Genomic DNA, 24733 nt, shown 5'->3' with positions numbered 1-24733 from the left:
TCAGTGACATTCATTAAGCATCAAAGGGGTAGCCGTGTTAGTCTGGATCTGTAAAAGCAGCAGAGAATCCTGTGGCACCTTATAGACTAACAGACGTTTTGGAGCGTGAGCTTTCGTGGGTGAATGCGTCTGACGAAGTGGGTATTCACCCACGAAAGCTCACGCTCCAAAACGTCTGTTAGTCTATAAGGTGCCACAGGATTCAGTGGGTGAATGCGTCTGACGAAGTGGGTATTCACCCACGAAAGCTCACGCTCCAAAACGTCTGTTAGTCTATAAGGTGCCACAGGATTCATTAAGCAGTAGCAGATGGTGGAACGCCATTTCTGGGCCCAAGAAACAAACACTAACTGGTGGGATTGCATCTTAAAGCAGGTTTGGGACAGTGAACAGTGGCTACAGATCTTTTAGATGTGAAAGGCCTCATTCCCGGATCTGTGTGCTGAGCTTGCACCAGCCCTCCTGCGCAGGGACACCAAAGTGAGAGCAGTACTGACAGTGAGAAGCAAGTGGCAATCACACTGTGGAAACCTGCAATGCTAGATTGCTATTGGTCAGTGGGAAATAATTTGGGAGTTGAAAAATCCACTCTGGGGACTGTTGTCATGCAAGTATGCAGGGTAATCATCTCCTGCTACACAGGACTGTGACTTTCGGTCATATGCCGGACATAGTGGATTGATTTGCAGAAATGGGGTTCCCAAACTGCAGTGGAGCAATAGATGCCATGCATGCACCTATTTTGACACAAGACCACCTTGCCCCAGAGTCTATCAACAGAAATGGCTACTTCTCTATCTGGTTGTGCAAACATTGGTGGGTCACCGGATGCTTCACTGATGTTAATGTTGCTTGGTCAGAGAAGATGCCTGATGCTTGTATCTTTAAAAACTCAGGACTGCTCAGAAAGCTACCAGCAGGGATTTTTTTCCCCAACTGGCAGATTACCATTGGTGATGTTGAAATTGGACTACCTTCTGTAGAAGAGAGATGAGCTTCTGAGTTACACAGAGCTCTTCTTCCGGTCTGGGAAATGTACTCAGAGTGTCACAACTAAAAACAAGATGGAACAGATTGTTTAGCATAAGTAGTTAACATATATTTCAATGGACCATTCAAGGTGAAATGGCCTGTTAAAACCTTTCTAGTCCTGGGGCGGATGGAGTGCTTGGGGCGGGGCAGGGGGCGGAGGAGAAATCAGGGCTGGGGGAGGAAGTTAGTTGGTTATTGTTGTAGTAAGCCATAAATCCAGTGTCTCTAGTTTGTTCATGATCTTTAGTGTCTAGTACAGTTATGAATTTGAGCTTCCAGGCTCATCTTTTGAACATGTTGTGAACGTTTCCTTTGATGATGAGGACAGAGAGGTCAGATATAGAGTGATCACTTTGTTAAAAGTGTTCACCCACAGGTGGTGTGCTGTTTTTGTCTTATTTTTCTATTTGAGTTCATTTGAGAATGTAGTGATTGTTTGTTTCACATACATGTTTGTTATTGAGCCATTTGGGCCATGCATACTGGACGAGATTCAGCACATGCTGTGATAGGCATTTGTAGGACTCATGGATCTTGAAAGGTGTGTTGTGAGGAGGGAGGTGCAGATCACAGCAGTTGAAATACATCTACAAGTTTTGCATTGTTGTTCTGGCAGGGTCTGGGGCTGCTTTGAAATGTTGGGTTCTAGTCTGTGTGGAGTGTGCTTCTGATGATGAGCTTGGAGAGTTGGGGGTGTCAGAGAATTGTCAGTTGACTGCGTTAATGTAGACATCATGGTTAAGGACTGTGATGGCGCCCCCCCATCCACTGGTTTGATCACTGTCTGGTGGTTGGATTTCAGGCACTGTATAGCTATCCTCTCAGCAGCAGAGAGATTGTGGTAGATGTGATGTTTGTTAAGGATTTCACAGTCAATTTTTTTCTTGAAGCAACCAATGTAAGGATCACGAGTGTAGTTTTGTCTGCTGCGGGGTGTCCAGTCAGATGACTCTTTTCTCTTATGAGTATTGGTGGAGATATGGTAATTGTGAGTGATGTCATCACTGTTGTGAAAGAATTCTTAGAGGCAGAATCGTCAGAAGAATTATTTTCATTCTCCATATGTTAATATGGTATCAGGTATCCATCCCACATGCTGGAGTCCCCACAGTCTCAAATAAAATTTGCTGCTTTATGAATTCCTGCAAACATAAGTAATCAGTGCATTTATCCCTAACATCAATTGAACATTTTATTGTGCCTGGAAGATTAATTTCATATTATTTGCCCTCTTTGTATTGTTTTTACTGAAAGGAATGACCATTTGTTTTATTTCTGCTAAGTTCAAGGCCAATGCAGGTGAGCTGTCTTTACATGAGCTTCCCCCTAGGCAAGACTTGTTTTCTCCTCTGCAGAGATAAAGGGCAGAAGGCCTGCCCATTAGACCTGAACAAAAGAGGGGGCTGTATAATGGAGGTGAGGGATGTGCAAAACACCAATTCACTGCATTTGTGTTTTTCTCCTCTTCACAAAGTTGTTAATTTTGTTATCTCTAAAATGCTGGATTGTAAATCATGGTCAGAGACACAAAGCTAAGTCTTCAATGTCTCATTTTAATTAGATTAAAATAAAGTTAACATGTACATTTATTGAATATTTTATCATTGCTTTTCTCCTACCTAGTCATATTTGCATTCTGCACTACCATTTCACTAATTTTGTTCCCAGTTAAGTCTTTTCTGTATAGGCAATGTTGAAGCTTATGACAATACCAGTTTCCTCTTCTGAGGAACAACTTTTTTATTGGCTGCTTGGAGCTTAATACTGATTCTCTTTGGTGCAGTTATCTTTTATCATTTTGATACTCATGAATAGCTAAGGAGCTGAAGTTAATGATCAAGTAATAAGATCTTGGAAAAAACCACAGAATCAGTGATAGTTAGCATTGTATACCCAGCATTATAATCAGGCGGGCCATTACTGATCTGAATACTAAAAGCAAAAGTCCACCATGTAAACAATACCTGTCACTTAATCCATATGGAGCACTCGGTACAGTCCTATTGTTTCAGGTTCTTAACTACTACAGTTGGTCGCTAAGACCAGTAAAGGACCTGCTTTTCAAATACCATTGCTCAAATACATAGTCAGTAATTTTAATTGTGAAATTTCTCTTAACATAAGATTTTACATTAGGACAGAAAATAATGTCCCCAACAAAACAGTTGGACTGCAATTGGAATGCCTAATTCAGCCTATTACATTACAAAATAAGAAATAAATCATACTTTTAATATCATCAAATAGGCTCAGCTTTAATTTTAAGAGTCAAGCACCCACATTAATCAGGGTTTATAATAATAGGCCCGACAATTTGACAAATAAATAAACAACCTTTTAATGTATTCACTGCATAAAAAGTTATTTTCTCTAGAAATATTGTGATAGATCTGTAGGTTTGCACTAGACTGCAGACCAGATAAGTGTGGGGAAGGCGAAACAATACCTACATAATTAAGTTATCTCACCAGCATGTAAGTAGCAAGTATTGCAAGTTTTAAGGCTGAAAGGCAGGTAGAGAGAAGGGAGTTAACAGAACTACATAATTTACTCTTCCTAGCTCTAAAAACCAGATCCACCCCTTTACTTCCCTTCTAATATAGTTTCAGCCTTTTTACATGCAGATTACATTTGATGAATAGTTTAATAGCTTTTTCCAGACCAATGACAAAACAACCCACTGGTCATCTTGAAGGAATATTTAGTAAAGAATAGTATATCACGGCTGGTGCTACATCTTCATTAACAAGCCTTTGGAAGTTGAAAGCCCAACTGATTGACAGACAGATTTAACTGGAATGTTCTCTGCAGCCTTCCTTCTTTCACAAAAGGAGGGTCTATGATCACAGATTAGGAAGGGAATAAAAAGTTTCAGCATGCATGACAATGCCTGGCGGTGCCCTTTAAAAACAAACAAACACCAGGTACAATAAATAGCCTTCAGATCTCTCCTCCCAGCCTTCGCCTCCCCCTCGCTCTCTGCAGGCGTGCACTGGCAGGCACAGGCACAGATAAATTCCAGCACCTTCTTCACCTACCCCCAAACTACTATTATCACGATAGCTACTACACAGTCCCTGTCTCTCACACTCGGGCTCGTCAGTCTTTTCTACTCCAGCCCAAACACATGCCAAAAGAACAAGCGAAGGGAAAGGGTGCAAGAAACTCATCCTGCTCCTGCACACCCATTGAGACATGCACAAACAGAGGGGGGGGGGTGTAGCATGCACATTTACAGACACACACACACATCACTTTCTCTCTCTCCCCACATTCTTGTACATCTCCTCCTCCTCTGGCAGCAGGCTGAGTGACAGGCCCCAGTCACCAATGCGATCGGCCTTTCTGCAGACGAGGCGGGAGCTCGCTCCGCGCGGAGCCAGTAGCAGAGTCGCTTCCTGAGCGGTGGTGCAAGGCTGGGGGAAGCAGGGGGAGGAGTCAGGGGCAGGAGTTTAGGAAGAGGAGGGAATGGCTGTCATCAATGAAGTCATATTCATAATCTAGTCCCTCGTTCTCTGGTGCTGTACTCCGGGTGACTCAGAGAGGGAGAGGGGAGACCTCCCGCACACCACGCTTCTGGAGCAAGGTAAATCTAACTTGTAACTCCTCTCTGACCCCATTTCTCCCTGCACCCCCGCCGCCCCCCGCCAACGTACTCTGAACCTGCACCATTAGTCAGGCTCCTTGGGAAAGAATGTGTTATTATTTGATGACACGCACGCACCTAGCCACCTTCCCTCCCTCGTTTAAAAAGATATCGTCGCTACTATCCCCAGAGACCAGTCGCGACCCCCCACCTTCCCCCAGAGGAGCGAAGAAAGTTTTCGATCAAAATAATTGGGAAATAATAATGAAAACCTTTCCTAAGCCCGGCTCCTGACTTCGGAGTCAGCTGCACCGAGAGGTAGCCTGGCAGAGGAGGGGAGAGGGGACGTTGCTTCCAATCTATGTATTTTAGAGGAGGCGACGGGCGAACCGAGCCAGCAATAAATAACAGTAATCAGCTGCTCTCGCAACCTTTGGTGGTGCTGCTGAAGCGAGCGTTTAAAAAGGCTCCGGGCAAGCGGCAGCGGAGACAGAAATAGATCCCAAGAAGCAACAGCCCCTCCAGGAGCAGCTCAGTGGTTGCGATGGGGCCGGTAGGCTAGGCTGGTCGCCTCTTCCACTCCCCATTGACTGCTCTGGCTGTGTTTTGGTTGCTACAAAGAGGGGGTGGGGGAAGGGAGATCCCCCCCCCCCCATCCGGCAGCGGCCAAAGGGGTAGATTTGGCGCATGTGGCGAGGGCGGCAGCAGCCTGGCTGCTGCTGAGTGGTGCATGTTGAAGTTCAGTGTGTCCTACCCTGGGGAAGGGTTGGGCAAGTGTTGCAGTTTGTAGGTGTTTTTGCAGGGGCTTTGTTGCCTGGGGGGTCTTTTTCTTCTAATGCAAATATTTAAATAGACGTGGCTGCGGAAGAGGGGGGGTGGAGGAGGAAAAAGATGGGAGGTATGGGGGGGGTGCTTGTTAGAGTAGCAACGTTAACCAGCAAAGCCAAGGAGGCCATGATCCGGATAATCTCCCTGTCTGACTGTCACAAACATTACCCGCACACACACCCGGGAGGGCGGGTAGAAGAGAGAAAAAGAAGGTGGGGGCCGGGACTTCACGAACCGGAGCTGCAGGTCCTGTTGCCTTACAGTTTAGTCACAGGGTCTCTATGCAATTAAAAACAAAACATCAGCGCTTTAGTCCGTCGCTCTTCTTCTGCTGAAAGGTGTCGCGATTCACTTCCTAAAATAGATTCTCTCTCCCCCCCTTCTCCTGCAGCCCCCCCCCCCGCACCCTTTTGCAGCAGCCTAGGAAGCAGAGAGTGGAATAACGTGCTCTTCCAATTTTTATAATCACCTTCAAAGCAAAAAGCATTTTATTTCCGGTATGCACAGACAAATCCGTCAGTCATTTTTGGGGGGTGCTGCGGGGGGGAGGTTGTGTATACACATTCATGTTCGCGTAGACTTGTATTGTGTAGGGAGACGGGCGCCTCATCGCCACACCATAAGAGGGGGAATTTTTTTTTTTTTTGGTTACCAAAAAAAAAAGTTTTCTGTTGATTAAGTGAAGGAGAGAAGAAGAGGGGGCTTGCAGCAAATGTTGCTGTTTGTTGCTGGTTGCTGTGCGTTTGAGTGAGTCTGGAGGAGAAGGAGGGCAGCTTTGAGCTAGCTTCTCTGTGTCTGCTTGGAGAGAGGAAGAGGCGAGGTTTAGTGGTGGTTGGGGATTTTTTTTCCCCTGTGTGTGTGATCAGCAGCAGAGAATCAGGAAGTCACAGCCGCCAAATACAGACTCTCGCTGGCTCTCTCACACACAGACATGTTTGATCAGCATGACATGATGACGGAGGGAAGAAGGGGAGAGACAGGCCTAGCTTTGCTATGAAACATGCTCTCAGTCCGCGCATCTGGCTTCTAAACCCCCTTGTACGTGCCTAGATCTGTTGTTTGGTGCCACTTCATTAAGGTAAAGGTCTCTTAACTCAGCAGGGGAAAGCTCTGACTGCAGCCATTGCTCTGTAAAGTAAGAGAAGGAAATGGGGCTGGCTCCTGCAAAATGGATTTTTAGGTCTTGTCGATCGGGTCTAAAACTTTCCAGAAAGGGAGGAGGGAAAATATGGCTTTACTAAATGTGCTTGCTAGTGCTAATGTTTTTTCTGTGTGTGTGGCTTGAAGCAGCAGGGTGTGTTGCTAGATAGAAACTTGAGGCCTATGCAAAACTCCCGGAAGATTCACTGTGGGGTTTTAAAGGCAAAAGCTTACAATTTAATGAAAAAACCCCAGTGAGAAAACTTCTGTTCTCCAACTATCTCAAGCTCTAGGGTTGGGGATAGTTCAGTTTGGATTCCTTTTCATATTTTTAATCACAAGTTTGTATGTGTGTATAATGCTTGATGCTTCTCCCCTCCCCACGCTCCACGTTAGATTAACTCTTGAAAGCTTTTACTTTGCAAACAGGAGAGGAAATTTATAATGTTGTTTTTTTCCAAACAGAATGATACTGTAACAAAAAATACTAAAGAACAGAAAAGAGATGTTGGTGAATTAGGTTTTTACTACAATAAATAATTAGGTTAAAAAAAATCAATGCCACTATATTATTAAATGCTTATTTTGATTAAATCTTAGTGGTTCTGTAGAGTGTATTTGAGCTGGTTTTCCTTTGTGCTTGCAGTTCTACCCTTCATTTTTACTTATCACAATTTGCAAATGTTTGAGAGGGTTCCATTCTCTTATAATTATTTTGATTAAGATTTTAGATAACTGGTTAGTAATTTGCATAAAGAGTTAGACGCAAAGGTTTGAAAATTACAGTAAACTAAATAGGTTATTTTTTTCTTAAAAAGGCGTATTCCAGGTATATCATGTACAGCATTGTTCTTCTCTTTGCATTAAAAAAAAAAATCCTTTACTTTAGTATCCTTTAGTTCCAGCCACCAAGCCCGGAGGTCTGCAGTAGGACAATGAATATTAAGCCAGAATCCCATTCCTTTAGTAGTATATACCAATTACACGTTAGGAGGTGGGGCAGCTTTTGCTGTGTGAGTTAGTGTATTGTTATGCAAATCAAGGCACACTTTCTCTTTGGGAACCTAATTGCCCTATTATTCTCATTGACTTTTTTTTTCTTTGAGTCCTTTTGTTAATCAAAGAAAAAAAATGATGTACCAAAAGGACAGGATTAGAGACCAGTTTTATGCTCATATGTAACACAATCAGCAGTATGAGGCAAAAAGATCATACCAGTAATGAGCATTTTTAAATAAATTCAAAGTTAGGCATATCGTGTAATGCATATGGACTTGACAGAGGTGAAAGTAATGCTTTGTTAAATACAGTATCTCTCTTATGATTATGTCTCAGCTTCAGGACTGGCATTACTATGGTGTTTCATAAAAAATATGCACCACAAGAATGTGTTCAAAGCAGTCTTAGATCTTTTTCTTTTATTCATTTCTAAAGTGGTCTGTGAGCATTTCTCGGCAAATCTGAAAAGTGCTTTGACCAATACCTAAGCTTGAGATTGACAAGAAAAAAGTGACCCAGCTAACACTTTTATATTGTGAATGTTGGAGTTCTATTTAATATATTCTTGACAGAAGTGTAACTAAAATTAACACCTGCAAATATCTTATTTTCAGTTTTTGTTTGAAGTTAAGATCAGAAGATGCACAGTAATAACTTTAAAAAAAAATGTTTGGACTCTTTCTCACATTATGGCCCGATTAATAATGTTGATGTGATCCCTTTTTAAAGAGGAATTGTCACTTGGGAGCAAATGAGAATGCCTTCCACAAATTATTAAAACACTTCTTTGTGTATTTTTTGCTGCTATTGATGATGATTGCATGTAAAGAAAGCCTCCTAGACCTCCACCCACCTCAGTGCAATTTCTTTCTGATTGATTCCCCCACTGAAGTAATAAACACAGGATTGTGACATAAAGATGACTTGTCATGAAAATGGTGACAGGCAGAAGTTTGTGACTCATTAGCAAGATAAAATAGAGAATGGAACATTGAGGGAACAAGCCCTCATTTTAACACACAAGTTGGGTAGTTTGCAAACATGAGATGACAATGAAATTGGGGAAGTGAATGGAATTTTTTTTGTCTGACAAATTTAAAGTCCCCTATTCCCATTCAAAGTCTTTCTCTTCCCCCTCCATCATCTTCTTTCTTTTTTATTTTTTGTAGGGTAGAAGGGGCTATTGCAAAACAAGATTTTCAAAGGATGGGGTATCCAACTATAATGTTAGAAATAGATTTGGGGGAGTACACATCACCTCATAGAGCTTGTGTCTTCACTAGGAAAGAAGGTGTGTTCTTAACCTGATTTAGGTAGCTCAAGGTGTGTGAGTTAGATATTCATGTGAAAACTACAAAACTTGTCTTCACTAGGATTTTACCTTGAGTTAGCTAACTTGGGTTAAGAACACACCTTTTTTTTTTTTTTTTTTTTCCTCTTGTGAAGACAAAGTCAATTTGTGCCCCTAAATAATACAGTGATTTGTTTTCCCTCTCCCACACCCTAGTGGATGGGCTTGTGTTCTTCAGAATCTGACATGAAGAGGACATTCAATAACCGCGATTAATGCCTGTAGGAAAGGTCACAGTGTAGTAAATTTAATCCCTAACCAATCAGCAAAGCCTCAGTCTTCAGTTCCCCTAAGCAGAGTACAATCCACACGTGTAGCACTGAGAAGTGCTACTAACTCCACGTGCAAACTTGTTGGGGAGAGGACTTGATCTTAGTTATTATCAGGATAGGCATTCAGTGGACTTATTTCTAAGTCCTCTAGCTTGTACTACTGCAAGTTGCCTTCCAAAAGTGATCCTTATCATGAATTCCTTAAATATGTGAAGCCAGATCCTCAGCTGGTGTAAATGTGTCTAGTACCATTGATATAAATGGAAGTACACTTGTTTACACGAGTTGATGATCTGGTCCTTCACCTTTACTGGTTTTTAATGTTCTGTGTACCCTCTTTTTTCACTGAATTGCTCACTTGTGATTAAACAACAACATTAGTGTTCTAATAGATGTTGTCTAATGCTGTGGTATTTTATAAGAATTTAACAGATACATAATACATTGGAATTATTTGTAAATGTGGTTCATTCATTTTATTATATAATGAGTTGCCTTCATTACTTTCTGATTTGAACTTTCAGAATTTTTTGGTTTCAGTTATACAGTGTGACTTTTTTACTTTAAAAATTAAGCAAATGTTATGAAAAGTTAGTTATGCAATTCTTGTTTTCCGTGTTGACACAGAAAGTACCTCTGTTTTCTGCTTTCAGTAGCAAAGTATCCTGATTTTCTGCTGTATCTTTTAAAAACACTTGCTGGCCATGACTTCAATCTGGAGATGGGTTGAATGGTCATTATTTCCCAATAAATAACATTAGAATATTGTAAGATCATAACATTGTGAGGCACTCTGGACTGCAGTGCTGTCAGAATGTTGCTGACACTCAGCTCTGCATTGCCTTTCCATGTGATCCTCATGGTGCAGTTTCCTTGCTTTGTGTTATCTGGCCGAGACCCAATCTAGGTTGACTCGGTCTAGAAAAGATCAAGGTTCTGTTTGCTGGAGTAACTGAAAATATGTGTGGTTGCTCCGTCTGTTGCTAGAGTATATCTGTCCCATGAAAAAGCAGTCTGCAGTCTCAGGGTCCTTTGGGGTGCCCAAATGTTCTTGGATACCCAGGTAATAGTGGTGGCTTGCTCTGCTTATTTTGTTTGGATCTAGCCAGGATGTTACAGCCTTTCCCTGATATGGAATGACAACAAGTATCTATGCATCTGTTAACTCTAGGTGGTAATACTACTTTGTTCAGTATCTATAGTTAACATTAAAGGCCACCTCAGAGCGTCACGTGGGATAGAATACAGAAGCATGCCGCCTTTGGGCTTGTCTGCCCAGGATGTTATAACTTCCAAGGTGGACATTTATTCTTGTCTGAGTGACTTTTTCTGGTTTAGCTTAAACTGCTTAGAAAGCCATATAAGCTGAACTGGAAAAAGGCTTTTTTGTTCAAGGATAATAGTGCCTACCTGGGAAGGTACACCAGTATAACAACTAGTGGTTTAAATTCATACCCCACCTTCTCCCAGTATAATTTCATGTGTAGACAAGCCCTTAGAGTGGATTGCATATTATACCTTACAAGCCCTTAGAGTGTAAACATACTACACCTTCATTCTTTGAACTATAGTAGCTTCTGCTCTGCTTCTGGAGCAATTCAGGGTTGTTTCTAATAGATAAAGCCCTAAATGGTTTAGATCTGGCTGCCTCAAAGGCCATCATTCCAAATGAGATTAGCTGACAGACATGTTGGGGATTTGGAAGTAGAGGTATTCCTGGCTAAGGATTTTTTTCCTTTGGTACACCAGATTTTGACCCTCAGAACATAATGAAACATCTCTATGTTGGTCAACCACTTGCTTAATATGAGTAACTCCAGGTTTATGCTTGGTTAGGGCACTAGGGGATGAGAGCTATTTGTGACATTCAGTGTGGACAATCTAACTCAGTGGTCTCCAACGTGGTGCCCACGGGCGCCATGACGCCCGCCGGGGCATTTATGTGTGCCCGCCTAGTGCCCAGCAGGGGAGAGAAGCCGCAGCCCCACACCTGCTGGGGACAGAGAACTCCGGGGCTGCAGGCTGCGGGCGCCGATATTCTTGGTTCCTGGCAGGCACAGGGCTGCGGCTTCTCCCTGGTTTCTCCTGGCCTGCAGACTGTGAGCACTGGTGTTTTTGGTCCCTGGCAGGTGCGGGGCCATGGCTTAAGCTGGAGAGAAGCTGCGGCCCCTCGCCTGCTGGGGACAGAGTACTCCAGGGCTGCAGGTGCCAGTGTTCTCTGTCCTCCTGGCTTCTCTCCAGCTTCTCTCTGCACTGCCCAGAACTGGCGCCAAAAACAAAAACACCCCGCTCTGACTCTGCAGAACGGATGTAATGCCGCGCCATAGCATGTGCTGCCCTAGGCACGTGCTTGCTCCACTGGTGCCTGGAGCTGGCCCTGTATGTGAGTAATTGTTGGCGCCCGCCACACTCTTCTGACAACATAAATGTGCTACTGGCCACAAAAAGGTTGGGGACCACTGATCTAACTTAACGTGGTGCTGAATGTATTCTGTAGTGTGCTCAGCTGCTATTGGTGTTTAAAAATCAAACCAGTGGGCACCCAAATGCCAGTAAAACTGCTGCATTGTTCTTTAGGTATTGTTTAGTAGTATTCAGCAACCAAGAGCACTAGTAACAGGGACAACCGCGTGCCCCCTCTTGGCTAGAGGTGCCTCTGCTGTGCCCTGCCCTTGTTTTCCCTTGCTCCTGCAACAAACTCCACAGTCTCTCTTTCAGTCACAGCCCTTCTTAAGGCCTGGATGTTTTATTAAATTAACAAAGTTCACACATGCACAAAATCTTCCACCCAGGCTTAAGCTGGGCACAGCCCCTTCATCCTGAGGAACTGTCTTTTCCTCTGGGACCACTACAGGAAGACCCTCCTTGTCTGCAGCTTCACTCTGCAGTTCCCTCTCTGCAGGATTGGCCACTCCTGTGGCTTCCTGCTGACTTTTGCATTGGGATCACGTGACTCAACCTAGGTGTCCTGTAATCAAGCCAGGAGTAATCAAGCCATCGACTGCAGACACAGGAAGGGCTTTCCTGGGTCCATGTGTGTGTGGGAAAGAAAGCCAGGTTTCTTTCTCTCTCAGTCCACACACAAGGGGGACTCTCTCTCCCACACACTGATGGACCCAGGAGAGCCCTTCCTGTGTCTGCAGTCCATGCAATTTAGTGCTCTCCCTGGTAGGAATTTGAGGGCCCTGATATAAAGGTACCAAGGTGTGGTGGCTGTGTGGTTAAGGTCCTTGACTTCAGTCCTGAAGATTGTGGGTTTGTGTCTTGCTCAGTCTCACACTGAAAGACCACTTCCAGTTCACATAGCTGCAAAATAGGTACTGATCCATTAGGGTAGTCAAAGGCAGTTGGACGTGATGCTGGCCACATCACTTGCTGGTGTACTGTTGGCTATGAAACTGAAGTGCCTTAACCATCTCCACCTGATGAGCCATTGTCTCGAGAACTTTCCCTTTGATGTAAAGGGGTTCTAGAATGTAATTCAGGATTCAGTTAAAAAACAGATGCAAACTCTCTTTGGAGCCACTGTAATATTTTGGCTTCAACGAAGTCTTGTGAGGACTGCAAGATTGGGCATTTAGTCCTGACTATATGAGTCAGGAGAAATGTTTGTTTTTTTAATATAATCATGTATAGAATCATATAATATCAGGGTTGGAAGGGATCTCAGGAGATCATCTAGTCCAACCCCCTGCTCAAAGCAGGATCAATCACCAACTGGCCCCCTCAAGGATTGAGCTCACAACCCTGGGTTTAGCAAGCCAATGCTCACTATTGGAAATGCTCTTCTCATATCTGTAACAAAGTAAATTCCCAGTCCAAACTAATGGACCAAGACTGACTATGATAGTGTTCTTTTGTTTACTTATCTAAATACACAGGGCCAAATGCTAGCCAGAAATATGATGGTGTAATCTGAACAGAATTTGACCCACACTCTGTCAGCATTGTAGTTGGTATCTCTTGGTGAAATTTTGCATTTGAATTGAGGCTGAGATTTTTCAGAGGAGTTTAAAGTAGTTATGCACTCAACTCCCCTTGAAATTCAAAAGTTGGCCACCTAAGTCTCTTTGATGATCCCAGTAAACATATACCCCACATATTCTTGAAACCTGTTAAGCCATAATCTTTTTAACAGTTCTGCCTTATCAACGGCTCCTCGTTTGGTAGAACAGTGTATAAACTCCTCTGGTTTATAGAGTGGCACACTGCTTTTTCATTTTGCAGACCACTTCTGTCAGAGAAAGTAGTTCGGAGCCCCACCTCTATTAAATCCCGTGGACCCTCAGGCAGAATTTACTCGTGGCTCATAGCCATAGTCACTGCATTTTTTTTATATTCCTCCAAGAAGTTAGCTCTTCTAATTTACTGCTTGGTATAGAAGAATTGTGTTCTTTGTAAAATAAAATCTCTGAATATAAATTGGTTAAGAAGATTCCACAATGTTATCCTACAAGATTGAGTGAGTTTATCCCTCTTTACAGAAATAAAACTAAAGGACTTGATCTGGAGTAAGGCATGCAGGATTCATCCCAGTAGTGATTGTTTTTACAGCTTAGGCAGTTGGTACCTCATTAGAAATGAATGTTAAATCTTCCAAGTTCGCTTACATGAACTTTCTAATGTACATGTACATTATCTTACAGTTTACATGAAGCTGTAACTAAGGCCAGTTAATTTTTATGAAAACTCAGAATTAAGTTTGAAATAAATGTGCAAATAAAGGGAGTGTTTGATATCTCTTCTAATGGACAGGTTTAGGTACAAGTAATGCATGAGATATTGGATTTCAGGATGCTGTGCAATGAAAATAGTTATTGTACTTACACATTGATTGCATAGTTTCTGTTAAATGCAGCTTTAATGGTGGTGGTGCTGCTAGGTTTTACCTTGTTAAAATGTGTATGACTTCCATGATATAGAGAGACAGCTATAAAAGGGTCCTTGTAATGCTGCTGTACATTTTGGCATGGTGAATATCCCTTAAAAACTCTTTTTTGCTGTGTGGAAATGTCTTTGATTCCAAGAACAGTCTTATTGCAGGCCTCTAAGAAGCTGTATGCAGTTGTGATCATTTAAAAACATGATTCCTTTTCTGGGGATGCTATGGGATTGCAGGGGGACTAATTAGGCCCTGTGGTGTTCTGTTGTTATCTTTTGTTTTGAAGAGTAAAGCTTCAGAGGTATCACTATGTCTCACTCTGCAAGGAGTGGGCTCCCAAGATAGTTTATTTTAAGTGAGTTCAACAGCACTTGTTCCAATTTGTTGCTTTGAATCAAAGTAGAGAAATAAATAATAAAACATAACAGTAGAGAGTTTTAATAAAAGCTTTTGAAAACTTCTTTGACACCTGACAACACCTAGTTAATGGGGAGAAATCAGGGAATGCTCCCAATGTAATAGACCTTTTTTCTTATTTGAAATATTTGGTTTTATCAACACACAGCTTGTTGAAAGGAGCAAGATTGTAAATACTGTAAACTTCAAATTCCATGTGCACAGAACAGAAGCAGTAGGGAACAGCCAGCAGTGTAACCATCCCCTTCCTGCCTTATCTACGGGCCCCTGTCTAACCTAGTGGAATGACTGTAGGGTAGTTTTATTTTTTATGTCCATTCAGTCTTTGGCAACCAACTAGCAGAACCAGTAGACAAATTACAATGATGGTTTACACCTGTCCTCTAATAACTTATTTCATACACGTCACTGAACAGCCACTGGAGGATAATGTGGTTGTATTACGGCTTAATTTGCATGTCTTTGGCTCTAGATATGGGAGATGAACATTTCTGTGTCCCATTATCAGTCCCCTGACATGTCCACTCTTCCTGCAGAACTCTGTTAACTCTACCATATTTTGATGGTAAAACTAGAATTATTATTTTTAAAGCACCTGATTTAGAAATAAGTAATTGTTTTTTGTTGTAGTCTTAGATACGATTATTATTTCTTGGGAAACCATGACAGGGAATGACCTCATCATTTCCTTTCATTGACTTAGGGGACATCCATGTTCTCTTGCATTACAAGTGTCTTTCATTGACACTAGTGAACTAAAAGTTCTAAATGTTAGTCACTGACAAAACTGTTAAGTGTGAGAGAGATGAAGAATGATCCCAGCTTGTATTCCTGCTTCCATTTGTTTTGTTAAGTACACAGAAATAAATTAAAATAGTTGGCTCTCCAGTGAGTTTGAGGGCCTCTAATTCATTTTCTGAGCTCTTGTCATTTTATAAGTCACATGAGCTGCATTCTCATGGTTTCTGACATCAGCAGAACACCTCAAGTGAATTACAACTCTCTGTTCGCTCCAGAGCAGTTTGTCCTTTGTGTATTTCACTTGATATCACTGTTGCACACCGAGGTAATAAAAGTTCTAAATGAATGTCTTTTTTTTTTTTTTTAAATTCTGTCTAATGTAAAGATTTTATGTTAATAAAATGCTTACTCCAATCACCTCTAAGGCACTGAGGCACATAGGGAGAGACTTTTAAAACTCACAGATGCAAGTTAGTTGCGTAAGGGCTTGTACATACTAGCACTTCAGTAGAACTATGTTGCTCAAAGGTGCGAATACCCTTCCCTCCTGCCCCGCCCTCCGCTGCCAGTGATGTAAGTTAGACTGACCTAAGCATCAGTGTGGCTGGTACTATTTTGGTGGGAGAAGCTCTTCCACCAATACAGCTACTGTGGCTCGGGGAGGTGGAGTTACTATGCCAATGGGAGAGATGGAGTGATTCTAGTATAGACTAGCTCTAAGTGTCCTTTGTGCCTTTAACAATCTTCCCTCTAACTCCATGTGATATAATTTGGTGTTAATGAGTTATTTACATTCATATTCCCTAGGTGTTGTTTCTTGTAGTCTGTCAGATATGCTGTTCTGTGCAGGGTGGAGTGATTTAAGTCATTTTGGTTTAAGTCACTGATTTTAATCATGATTTAAATAATCAAGCAGGAAACATTGATTTAATTTATCAGTTTTAATCGTGTTTTGCATTTGTACTTTTCAGTTATTTTCCTAAAGAAAGGTTGATTCTTATTGTCTGATAACCACCCAAACATGTTGATTTACAAAGTATGACCTTTACACTGATTTTTGTGCTTCTTTCTGCTAATCAGGAGGATATATCTATACACATTTAGTTGAGCAATTATGTTGCTTAACATTATTTTTACAATTTTTATATTTATTAGAAAATAGTGAATGATGCAGTATCTAGTAAATCACTGTAAATAAAAAGTTAATCATTTTGTGTCAAGCTTTAAATTTGAATTTCCATCCAAATAATTTAAAATGCACATTTTTTTTCATTACATAAACTACCTTAAATGTGCTGGATGCCTAAGAAGAACATTTTATGAAAATATGTTTTGCATTTAAAATTAACTGATTTATTAAACAAAACTTATCTGTAGTTTATGAATTAAACTGATTGTTTCTGGTCACTCTGTCCTTGAAAATTTTAGAACTAGTAGATCTCATCCTTTCACACTCAGTTTTATTTATAGAATGGAAGGAGAAAACAAGTTCTCTCAATTTTTCAGCTTCCAACTGGTTTCTTAATTTTGAAGGAACTAGTCATTGAACTGAACTAGTTGAATAAACTCAAGAAAATATTCTCTCTGTACATGAAGAAGAGGCTACTACTGTCAGAAGCTGGTTTAGCACTTCAACAAACTCTGACTCTGGGTGCTTAGCCAGTGACTTTTACCAGTGCAGTAGTTTTACTTTTTTGAAATATTGGCAGCAAACATGAATTGCTTACTATTTTTGTATTTAAATGATCGTAATTGTCAATTTAAGTTAAATTGTAAATTGGTTCATTTTAAAAAACATGTATTTAATTTAAATAAAATCCAAATTTTAATTTAAAAAATTGCTTATTTTTATCCACCTTGCTTTTGTGGATGATTTATAAATATATCCAGAACCTGCCTGAACTGTCTCATTTTTCTAGTCTTCCAGTGACCTTTTTTGAAGGATGGGCAAATTGATGCAGCACACTAAGGATCATTGAAGCATTTTCTGCTGATGACAAGTCACCTGTGTGTGTGATGCTAGTCAAAAAAATTGTTTTATCAAGCATAGTTTCTTACTGAGTATACTCCACTAACCCTCATTTTATGTAAGAAAAACTGTTTTGTTTCTTTTTGAAATTAGAGCTGCTCTGTTGATCGGAAAAGAGACAGAAAATAGATGTCCACGCCAACAGATCCTGGTGCAATGCCTCATCCTGGCCCTTCCCCGGGGCCAGGCCCATCACCTGGACCAATTCTAGGACCTAGCCCAGGACCAGGACCCTCTCCAGGTTCAGTACACAGCATGATGGGACCAAGTCCTGGACCCCCTAGTGTTCCACATTCAATGTCCAGTATGGGGCCCACTGATTATCCACAGGAAGGCATGCACCAAATGCACAAGGTAATTGTATCTGCAAGTGAGCACTATGTTTCTCAGATTGGAATTCTATCAGATCAACATTTAATGCACCATTCAATTTCAGGGAAGCAGTGACAGATGATACTATCTGTCCTATCAGCCTGTTCAAGTTGGTGTATGTGGGACGCTCAGTATCAAGTTGTGGTTGCAGATGTCATAAATGGCCTCATTGTCCACCATGAAAGAACAGTCTGAGTGCTCCAGAGTGGTGTGGGTGGTCAGGATGGAACTGTAGGGTTTCACCACTGCAGTGGAGACCTGTGGGATATCAGATATCTACTGATAAAAGCATACTTTTATATTGTCCTGCCCTGCAGCCCTGTATTCTATTCTGTGGCTCACCAGTGAAACTACCAACTAAATTCTGATTCCAGATTTATTACTGGAGATGATGCACAATTCAGATTGCGCAGACCATGTTTTTATTTTTTTTCAGACATCAGTTCAAGCCTGCAGTTGCTGGCAGTTAAACAAGTCGTCACCTGACATGTAAACTGCACACATTTTGACATGATAGAGTCCTCACTAGAGAATAAATATGGAGCATCACAAGGGCAGCCTGGCAATCTTCCTAATTATATAACACATTACATCTTAGGGCAGGCTCCTTTTTTAAAAGTCCATTTGGAAATGTTCTGCTTCCATACTGCATTTTAATGGATTTTTCTCCCTTTTTGTTTTATTATTGCAGAAGGAAACTTCATGAAAATGGAATTCTTGCCTCTTAAAGGCTTATGCTTAAAGAACTTCCACACTGATGAAAATTTTTATTTCCAAGTTAACTTACTTAAGCCCCACCTCATTAAAACACTTGAATGTATATGTAACTTAAAGCAGGTGGCTAGTCTGACCTCGGTGGGGCTTATGAGCTTATTTATAGTTATGTGTGTGCTTACAGTTATACATGTGCTTAAATACCTTGCTCTATCATTGCTGTCTGAAAATATTTGTGTCTGGGATTTCTTCCTGAAACTTTCTCCCATGTGTTCCAATCTCTAATTATGCAGCAAAGTTGTTATGGCATTAAGGTTGCAATAAAGCTTCACCTGTCAGGCTTAGTTTCCCATATAGACACCCCATGTCTTGCTCCTGTAAAATGTTTTAAGTATGACTTACTTTGGTGACTGTTTCTAAAAGGAATTAGAATTGTGCTCCCCATTAGGGGTAGATAGAACAGTTTTCAAATTACAACTTAAAAAGTTATCCCTTTAAAGTAAACTTTTAATTTTTATATTTTTTTAATTCTCCTTCAGCTGCCCCAGTTTCCATGTTTGGATGCTCACGATCATGCATATGATAGTTTTGAAGGAAAAACATTTTGAAGCAAAATTATCAGCTTTCATGCTGACTGGATTATCAGTGAGGATGCCATTTAAAGTTATCAACAAGGACATGACATTGGCTAAAATCTTTGGCTTGAAAAACTGTCATTAAAACATTCATAAAACAAACACCACCTGGGGGGCAGAGAAGCCTGGAGCCAGGGCCCTGTGGAGTTTAAGAGCATAGCAGGTCACTGGTTGCTGGAGTGGCCTTGATTGTAAAAACTTCTGAAATCTTCGTGTTTGAAGAGGCAAGCTGATGTAGGGCTTAGTTCAGTGCTTAAATTTTATGCACATAAAACTTGAAGCATTAAATTAGCTGAGCTCTAATCTGTTTCTCTCCACAAATACTGCTTACAATCTTGTGTCTATAGTGTCAGTGACTGTAGTGTCAATATAGTGCCCCTTGCTGTCAGTGCCCTGCTGAACTCCAAAGGGCTCCTGGGCTGCTTGCCTAGCCTCCCTCCATCTCTGACTGCTGCTTGTCTCCTGAGAGGTCCTGAGGCACGCAAAAGAGGGAAAGCATCAGCAATTTAGCAGAAGAGCAGCTACAGATTCCATTTACATAGTCTTTTTTGGTTCACAGTGTGTCTCTAGCTTCTAAATTTGTCCCAATCCCTTCCCGGTCGCCTAGTAGTGCCTTTTTAAAATGCTGAAGGAGCATTTACCACACAAACTCCATGCTCTCCTCTTCTATAGAGCTCAGGAACTTCACAGGAGAGGAATGAGGCTCTGCTGTTTTTTCTGTTGTGGACCACAGTAGCAGATCTGCTGTCGCGGGCATCTTTAGGCTTGGCTTTGCTAGAAAATTTTATTGTGTTTGATTGTGGAGAGTCTAGATAGCTGACACAATGGTGACTGATTGGCATAGACCAGGGGTAAAACTTTCAGAAGCATCTAAGTCTCATTTTTCAAAAGTGACTTAGGCACTTGGGAGCTGTAGCAGATGTCTAAGTAGCAAAGATTGTCCTATCTGAGCTAGCTTAAATCCTGCTAACTTTGGTAACAATAGCAGTGCAGATAATACTGCACGGTTTTCAGCATGGGTAGTGTAAGCCTGGCATGTCTCCTGGCTACATAGTTGGCTCACTAACCTGTTCTGAAGCTTGCACTGTGTTCACTGTTATTGTTACTCATGCTGTCTAGATTTAAGCTAGCTTGGTTAGGCTGCTAGCCCGTATACAGCTCTCGATTTGTTTACATATCCTGAGTCTCATTGCAAGCCAATGGGATTTGGGCTCCTTAGGCACTTAGGACCTGGGGTAAAACTTTCAAAAGAATATCCTATCCAGCATTGTGCCAGTTAATTCAGCACCACGTCACCTGTTTGTGATACTAGTCAGTAGTGGTTGGTATTGTGTAAGCTAACGTGACTCCTCACAGTTATAATCAAACACAACAATACGTTACTAGTGAGAAAAAGTGCCATAGAAGTGTGCTGTTGGAGAACGTGTGCCTGGCCCATCAATATGTGGAGTTTTTTAAAAAAAATACTTATAGACATGAAATGTAAAAATGCACTTGCCATTTGGACACCTCATTAACTTGCAGTGAATAATAGAACCCTTATACAAAATTAAAAAGAACTTATTAAAGCACGTTAATATTTATCAGTTATTTAAGTTGGTGTTAAAAAAGCATAACTTACAGTTCGTATATTTAACAACAATGCTGATGTGAAAAATAACAGTTATGCATTCCAACAACTGGAAATCCTCCCTACAAGAAAACTTATTCTTTCTGTAAATCAATAATATACATATAATACTTATAGTTAAAACTAATACAGTAAACTAACTTTTCTGGGGGGAAAAGCAGCTTATTACTGTCAACCTTGAAGAATCAGACTTCGGGAAGAGTGAAATGGATTCTCCTTTGGCTCAAGTACGATCAACAGAATTATTGGCAAAGACCCAGTTGCCAGGGCTACATGTGCATCTCCCTTGTCCTACAGTTATGCCCTCAATTATTCCAGTGCAATTACATTGATGGCATGTATTTAACTGAACAGCGTTTGGCCTGCAGAAATTTTATTCACTGGTGACTGTGTATAAATAGAAATAACCCAGCTTGACTCTCAGATCCCAGGCTGAGGCCGCAGGTCTGTCAGAAGAAAAAATTCTTCATTTGTAAACTAAGGAGATTTGATCTTCTAGTAATTGTGATGCAATGCAACTTGTGAATTAATGTGGTTACTTAAACATACAATAAAGACAGTGTAGTTAAAAGATATATTCCATAAGCTTAGCTGCTGCCTAAAATATGAATTCTGTAAATGAGAATGTCATGTGGCCCTGCATGTAATTGAAGCCTCCCCGAATTTTCCAAAAGCACAATTTATGACATACAGCCTGTCCCCACAAATGCTTATTTATATGGAACAGTGGAAAGGAACTGTGTTTAAAAAGGATCATTTAATGAAAGCCTTAAACTCTAATGCTCATTATTTTCTGTGCTAATTAGTACTTAAGTGAAATATTATCTCCGTCCCCCAAAATGCAGAGTAGCACCATTACATCATTATAGGATATACTCTTTTCCCCAACAAATTCTTCATGGAAAAAAGAGTTTTTATATAATTTAATAGGTATGGGACCAGTAGGAGTAAGATAGGATTAGAGATTCTTTCTGTAAGATTTTTTTAACCATTATATGGAGTTGGTTATATTCCTGCTATGTAACTATACAATGTTTCTATAGAAAAGATATGTAACTCGATTTAATTTTTGTAGACCCCTATTGGGTTCTGCTCCTGTTATATTTTCTAGGACTTTTTCTTAGGAGTTGTTCTATAAATAGAGACTATCAGGTTGAAAACTATACTTAAAAGCACAAATTTCTCATTTAAGTTAGGAACACCATAATTGAAACTAACTTTTAAAAATGTTCATGCTGTTTTAATTTTAACTTCTCATATCTTGGACAATTAAAAAAATAGATCAATCAGATTCACCTGTGTTGGTAATCAGTTTCTAGTACATTTCACTTTCATAGTGCTTGGGTTGCTTACATTTGTCATTTGTCAAACCCTCACTGTCAAACCCTCTGTCATTTATAGACTCTCCTCTCCCCCGCCCCCCACTCCGCCCCACGTGTTTAAAAGTTGTGGAAATATTTGTATTGGCCTTAGGTTTTGTGAAAGCTTTTCTTTTACAAACAAACAAACAAAAAAATTCTTTGGGTCACTTTGCCCCGAAAGCATCCTTTTAACTGTGAAGTTGCTTTGCAGTTCCACAAGTGAATCCCTCACTCCGTAATTGACATAGGGGTATTCTGGTTATACATTTGTTTCTCCCCTGGCACCAATCCTCTCCTTCTGTGTTTTAGTTTTAGTTTTAGTTTTTTTTTATTAGGGAGTAGGGAGGGAACCTGTTCAAAGGGCCCTTGGTTTTGCTGTCTCTTCTTAACTGACCTACCAACTGTCACGGAACCTTCCTTGCTGCAGCCTGTTAGTATAATACAGTGAAATCACTCTAGTCACACCAGAGTATATGCTATAATGGACCCAAGTGTTGCAGATGAGACCAATTTCCAGTATAAATCACCCTGTGTCCACCTGAAAAGCTGGGACTAGAGCTTTGATTCTTTAGCTTCAAAACACTGTGGCTCAAATTCAACCATGGTGTGACACTGACTCTAATGTAGTTGCAGCAGAAATGAATTTGGCCCCAACTCTACATGTGTCAATGTAGCAACTGTATGCAAGTGTGAACTACCTGCAACAAGAACTGTGTCCTCTTCAATGTTGGTGAATGCTCCAAAACCAGGAGAGGGTGCCCCATAGCATGGGAAGGGGCTGCATGCTTCAGGATGGAGAGGGGCTTTGTGTTTTTTAACTTCTTCTGCTAGAAACAGCCCAAACTCATTTTTAGACTTAAAGATTAGTTGAATTTTTTCCCAAGCTTTTTGATGAAAAATAGCTTTAACTACTAATTTTTTTGCAAGAGATATTTGCCTCATTCAAAATGAAGAGATCTGATTCAAAATGAAAAAAAAAAATTTTCCCCCCATCTCCCCTTCCCTTTTGCCATTTTTTCTAAAATCCCATTTTCCAGTGAGGGTTAATTTTGTGAAAATGTAAGTGAAATGAAAGTGGCTTCATTTCCTTTGCATTTTTTTGTGTGGAAAATATTACTGTTTTGGCCAGCTCTATTAAACACATTGTGTATAAAGCAGATTTTCTATAAAGAAATGCTTCCACTACCTTTTTCTTTCCTTTTTCTCTCTTTATAACTTACTGCACTTTTTTCTTACATTCTTTTTCAGTAGTCTGTTTTCCCTAAGACTAATTTTTCTCAAACAAAACAAAACAAAAAAAAACCAACTTACAAATCCATTTGCATTTTGAGAGTTAAACATTGCAGATGGCAAGTTCTGTGTCTAGGGTGGCTCCTACAAGGATTGCAGGAGATCAGCCCCGTGAGGAAAGAGAGCCTCTCTCTTCTTCCAGGGGGTGGGAGGTGGGGAACAGAGCAAGGTGCCAACCTTTTCTTTGCTCACCCCAAGCCCTGCACGTGCAGTTAATGATTGGAATACATCTTTTCGATTTGTGACCTGTCGGATTTCCGGCTTTCAAGTGTCTAATTTGTTCCTAAGCCCCTTATCTCTGATTTGGCCTTTTTTCCATGACATTGAGCATAAAAAAAAGAGAGATGTTTCTCTTCTATCCCCCATTCCAGTCTCTCCCCCAGCATTATCTCTCTGACCCTTAGTTGACTTCCCTGCCGTGGCCAGTTTGGGATGGGGCCAGAACCCTGGCCATGCTCAGCCTTCAAATACAGATGAGAAGTGTTGTGAGGGGTGAGTGAGTGACTGATTCTTGAGGGCGCCAGCGTTTGAACGTGGCCAGGAAGAGGTTGCCTCCTGCAGTGGAATCTTCATGTTCAAAGAGAAACGGCATTTGGGATATTCCATTACAGCAGTGACTAAAAGGAAGAGAGTGGGTTAAAATAACTAGCCTTATTCCATCCTGAGCTGCAGAGTTTACTCTCATAAGTGGCCTATGTTTCACAGCTTTATAAACAAGGACCACCCAGATCAATTCTGATTGGATGTACCAAATGCTATTTGCCTTCACTTTGTAGTACTTGGAACTGCCCAGATGTCTCAATGAATACTTGAAAGGGGGAAGAGAGAGAGAAAGGGAGAGGTCTTTCAAAGACCAGCATTCCAGAGTTGTGGTCTCAAGAGGTCTAACTCTAGAATAGACTAGAGAGCGAAGGGGAAGAGTCCCACTGTACCCTTTTGCAGTAAGAAGATGTAGAGGTTTTTACTCATTTTAGTCTATTTTTATATATTTGTGTAAGCTTTTAACTTCTCTTACTAGTTTAAAAGTTCATAAAGCAATATCTTTGTATAAATCTCTTTTTAATTTTGCAGTCCATTGATGGCTTGCATGAAAAAGGAATGGTTGAAGACATGCATTGTAGCTCCATGAAGAGTGCAAGTATGAGACCGCCTCACCCTGGAATGGGCCCACCACAGAGTCCAATGGATCAGCATAGCCAAGGTTGATATGTTATTCATGTGATGTGTTTTTCAGCTCCGTAGAAGACCTTCAGAGCCACAACTCCTTTGTGATATGTTTCCCAGTTTTCTTTTTACCAGTTTTAACATGATGAATTATGACCTTTTGAAAACTAGTTAAAATGCTTGCTCCCTTGAATATTCACCTAAGATACCTACTGTGGTCCAGTGATTAGGATACAGCCCTGGAATTTGGGAGATCTGAGTTCAATTCCCTGCTCTGCCACAGCTTCCTG

General features: G+C 40.9%; 1 protein-coding gene across 6 annotated transcripts in view; it reads left to right on the top strand.

Annotated features, from left to right (window-relative positions):
• Positions 1 to 4457: 4457 nt before the first annotated feature.
• SMARCA2 (SWI/SNF related BAF chromatin remodeling complex subunit ATPase 2) overlaps positions 4458 to 24733 on the top strand; it is a 188923-nt gene continuing 168647 nt past the window's right edge. For 2 of the 6 annotated variants that reach the window (XM_032801831.2, XM_032801829.2), the window contains exons 1-3: positions 4458 to 4618; positions 17371 to 17631; positions 24351 to 24480. In XM_032801831.2, the coding sequence (XP_032657722.1) occupies positions 17407 to 17631; positions 24351 to 24480 (355 nt within the window). In that variant the 5' untranslated portion in view covers positions 4458 to 4618; positions 17371 to 17406. Of the gene's footprint in view, positions 4619 to 6195; positions 6525 to 17370; positions 17632 to 24350; positions 24481 to 24733 lie in introns of those variants that run through there. The other 4 variants (XM_075067263.1, XM_032801830.2, XM_075067265.1 and 1 more) reach the window with 4 other exon arrangements.

Source organism: Chelonoidis abingdonii, chromosome 6 (genome assembly GCF_003597395.2).
Source record: "Chelonoidis abingdonii isolate Lonesome George chromosome 6, CheloAbing_2.0, whole genome shotgun sequence".
In the NCBI taxonomy this organism is placed as follows: domain Eukaryota; kingdom Metazoa; phylum Chordata; order Testudines; family Testudinidae; genus Chelonoidis; species Chelonoidis abingdonii.
The sequence above is the reverse complement of the archived record's forward strand: the minus strand, read 5'-3'. Positions and strand labels throughout refer to the sequence as shown.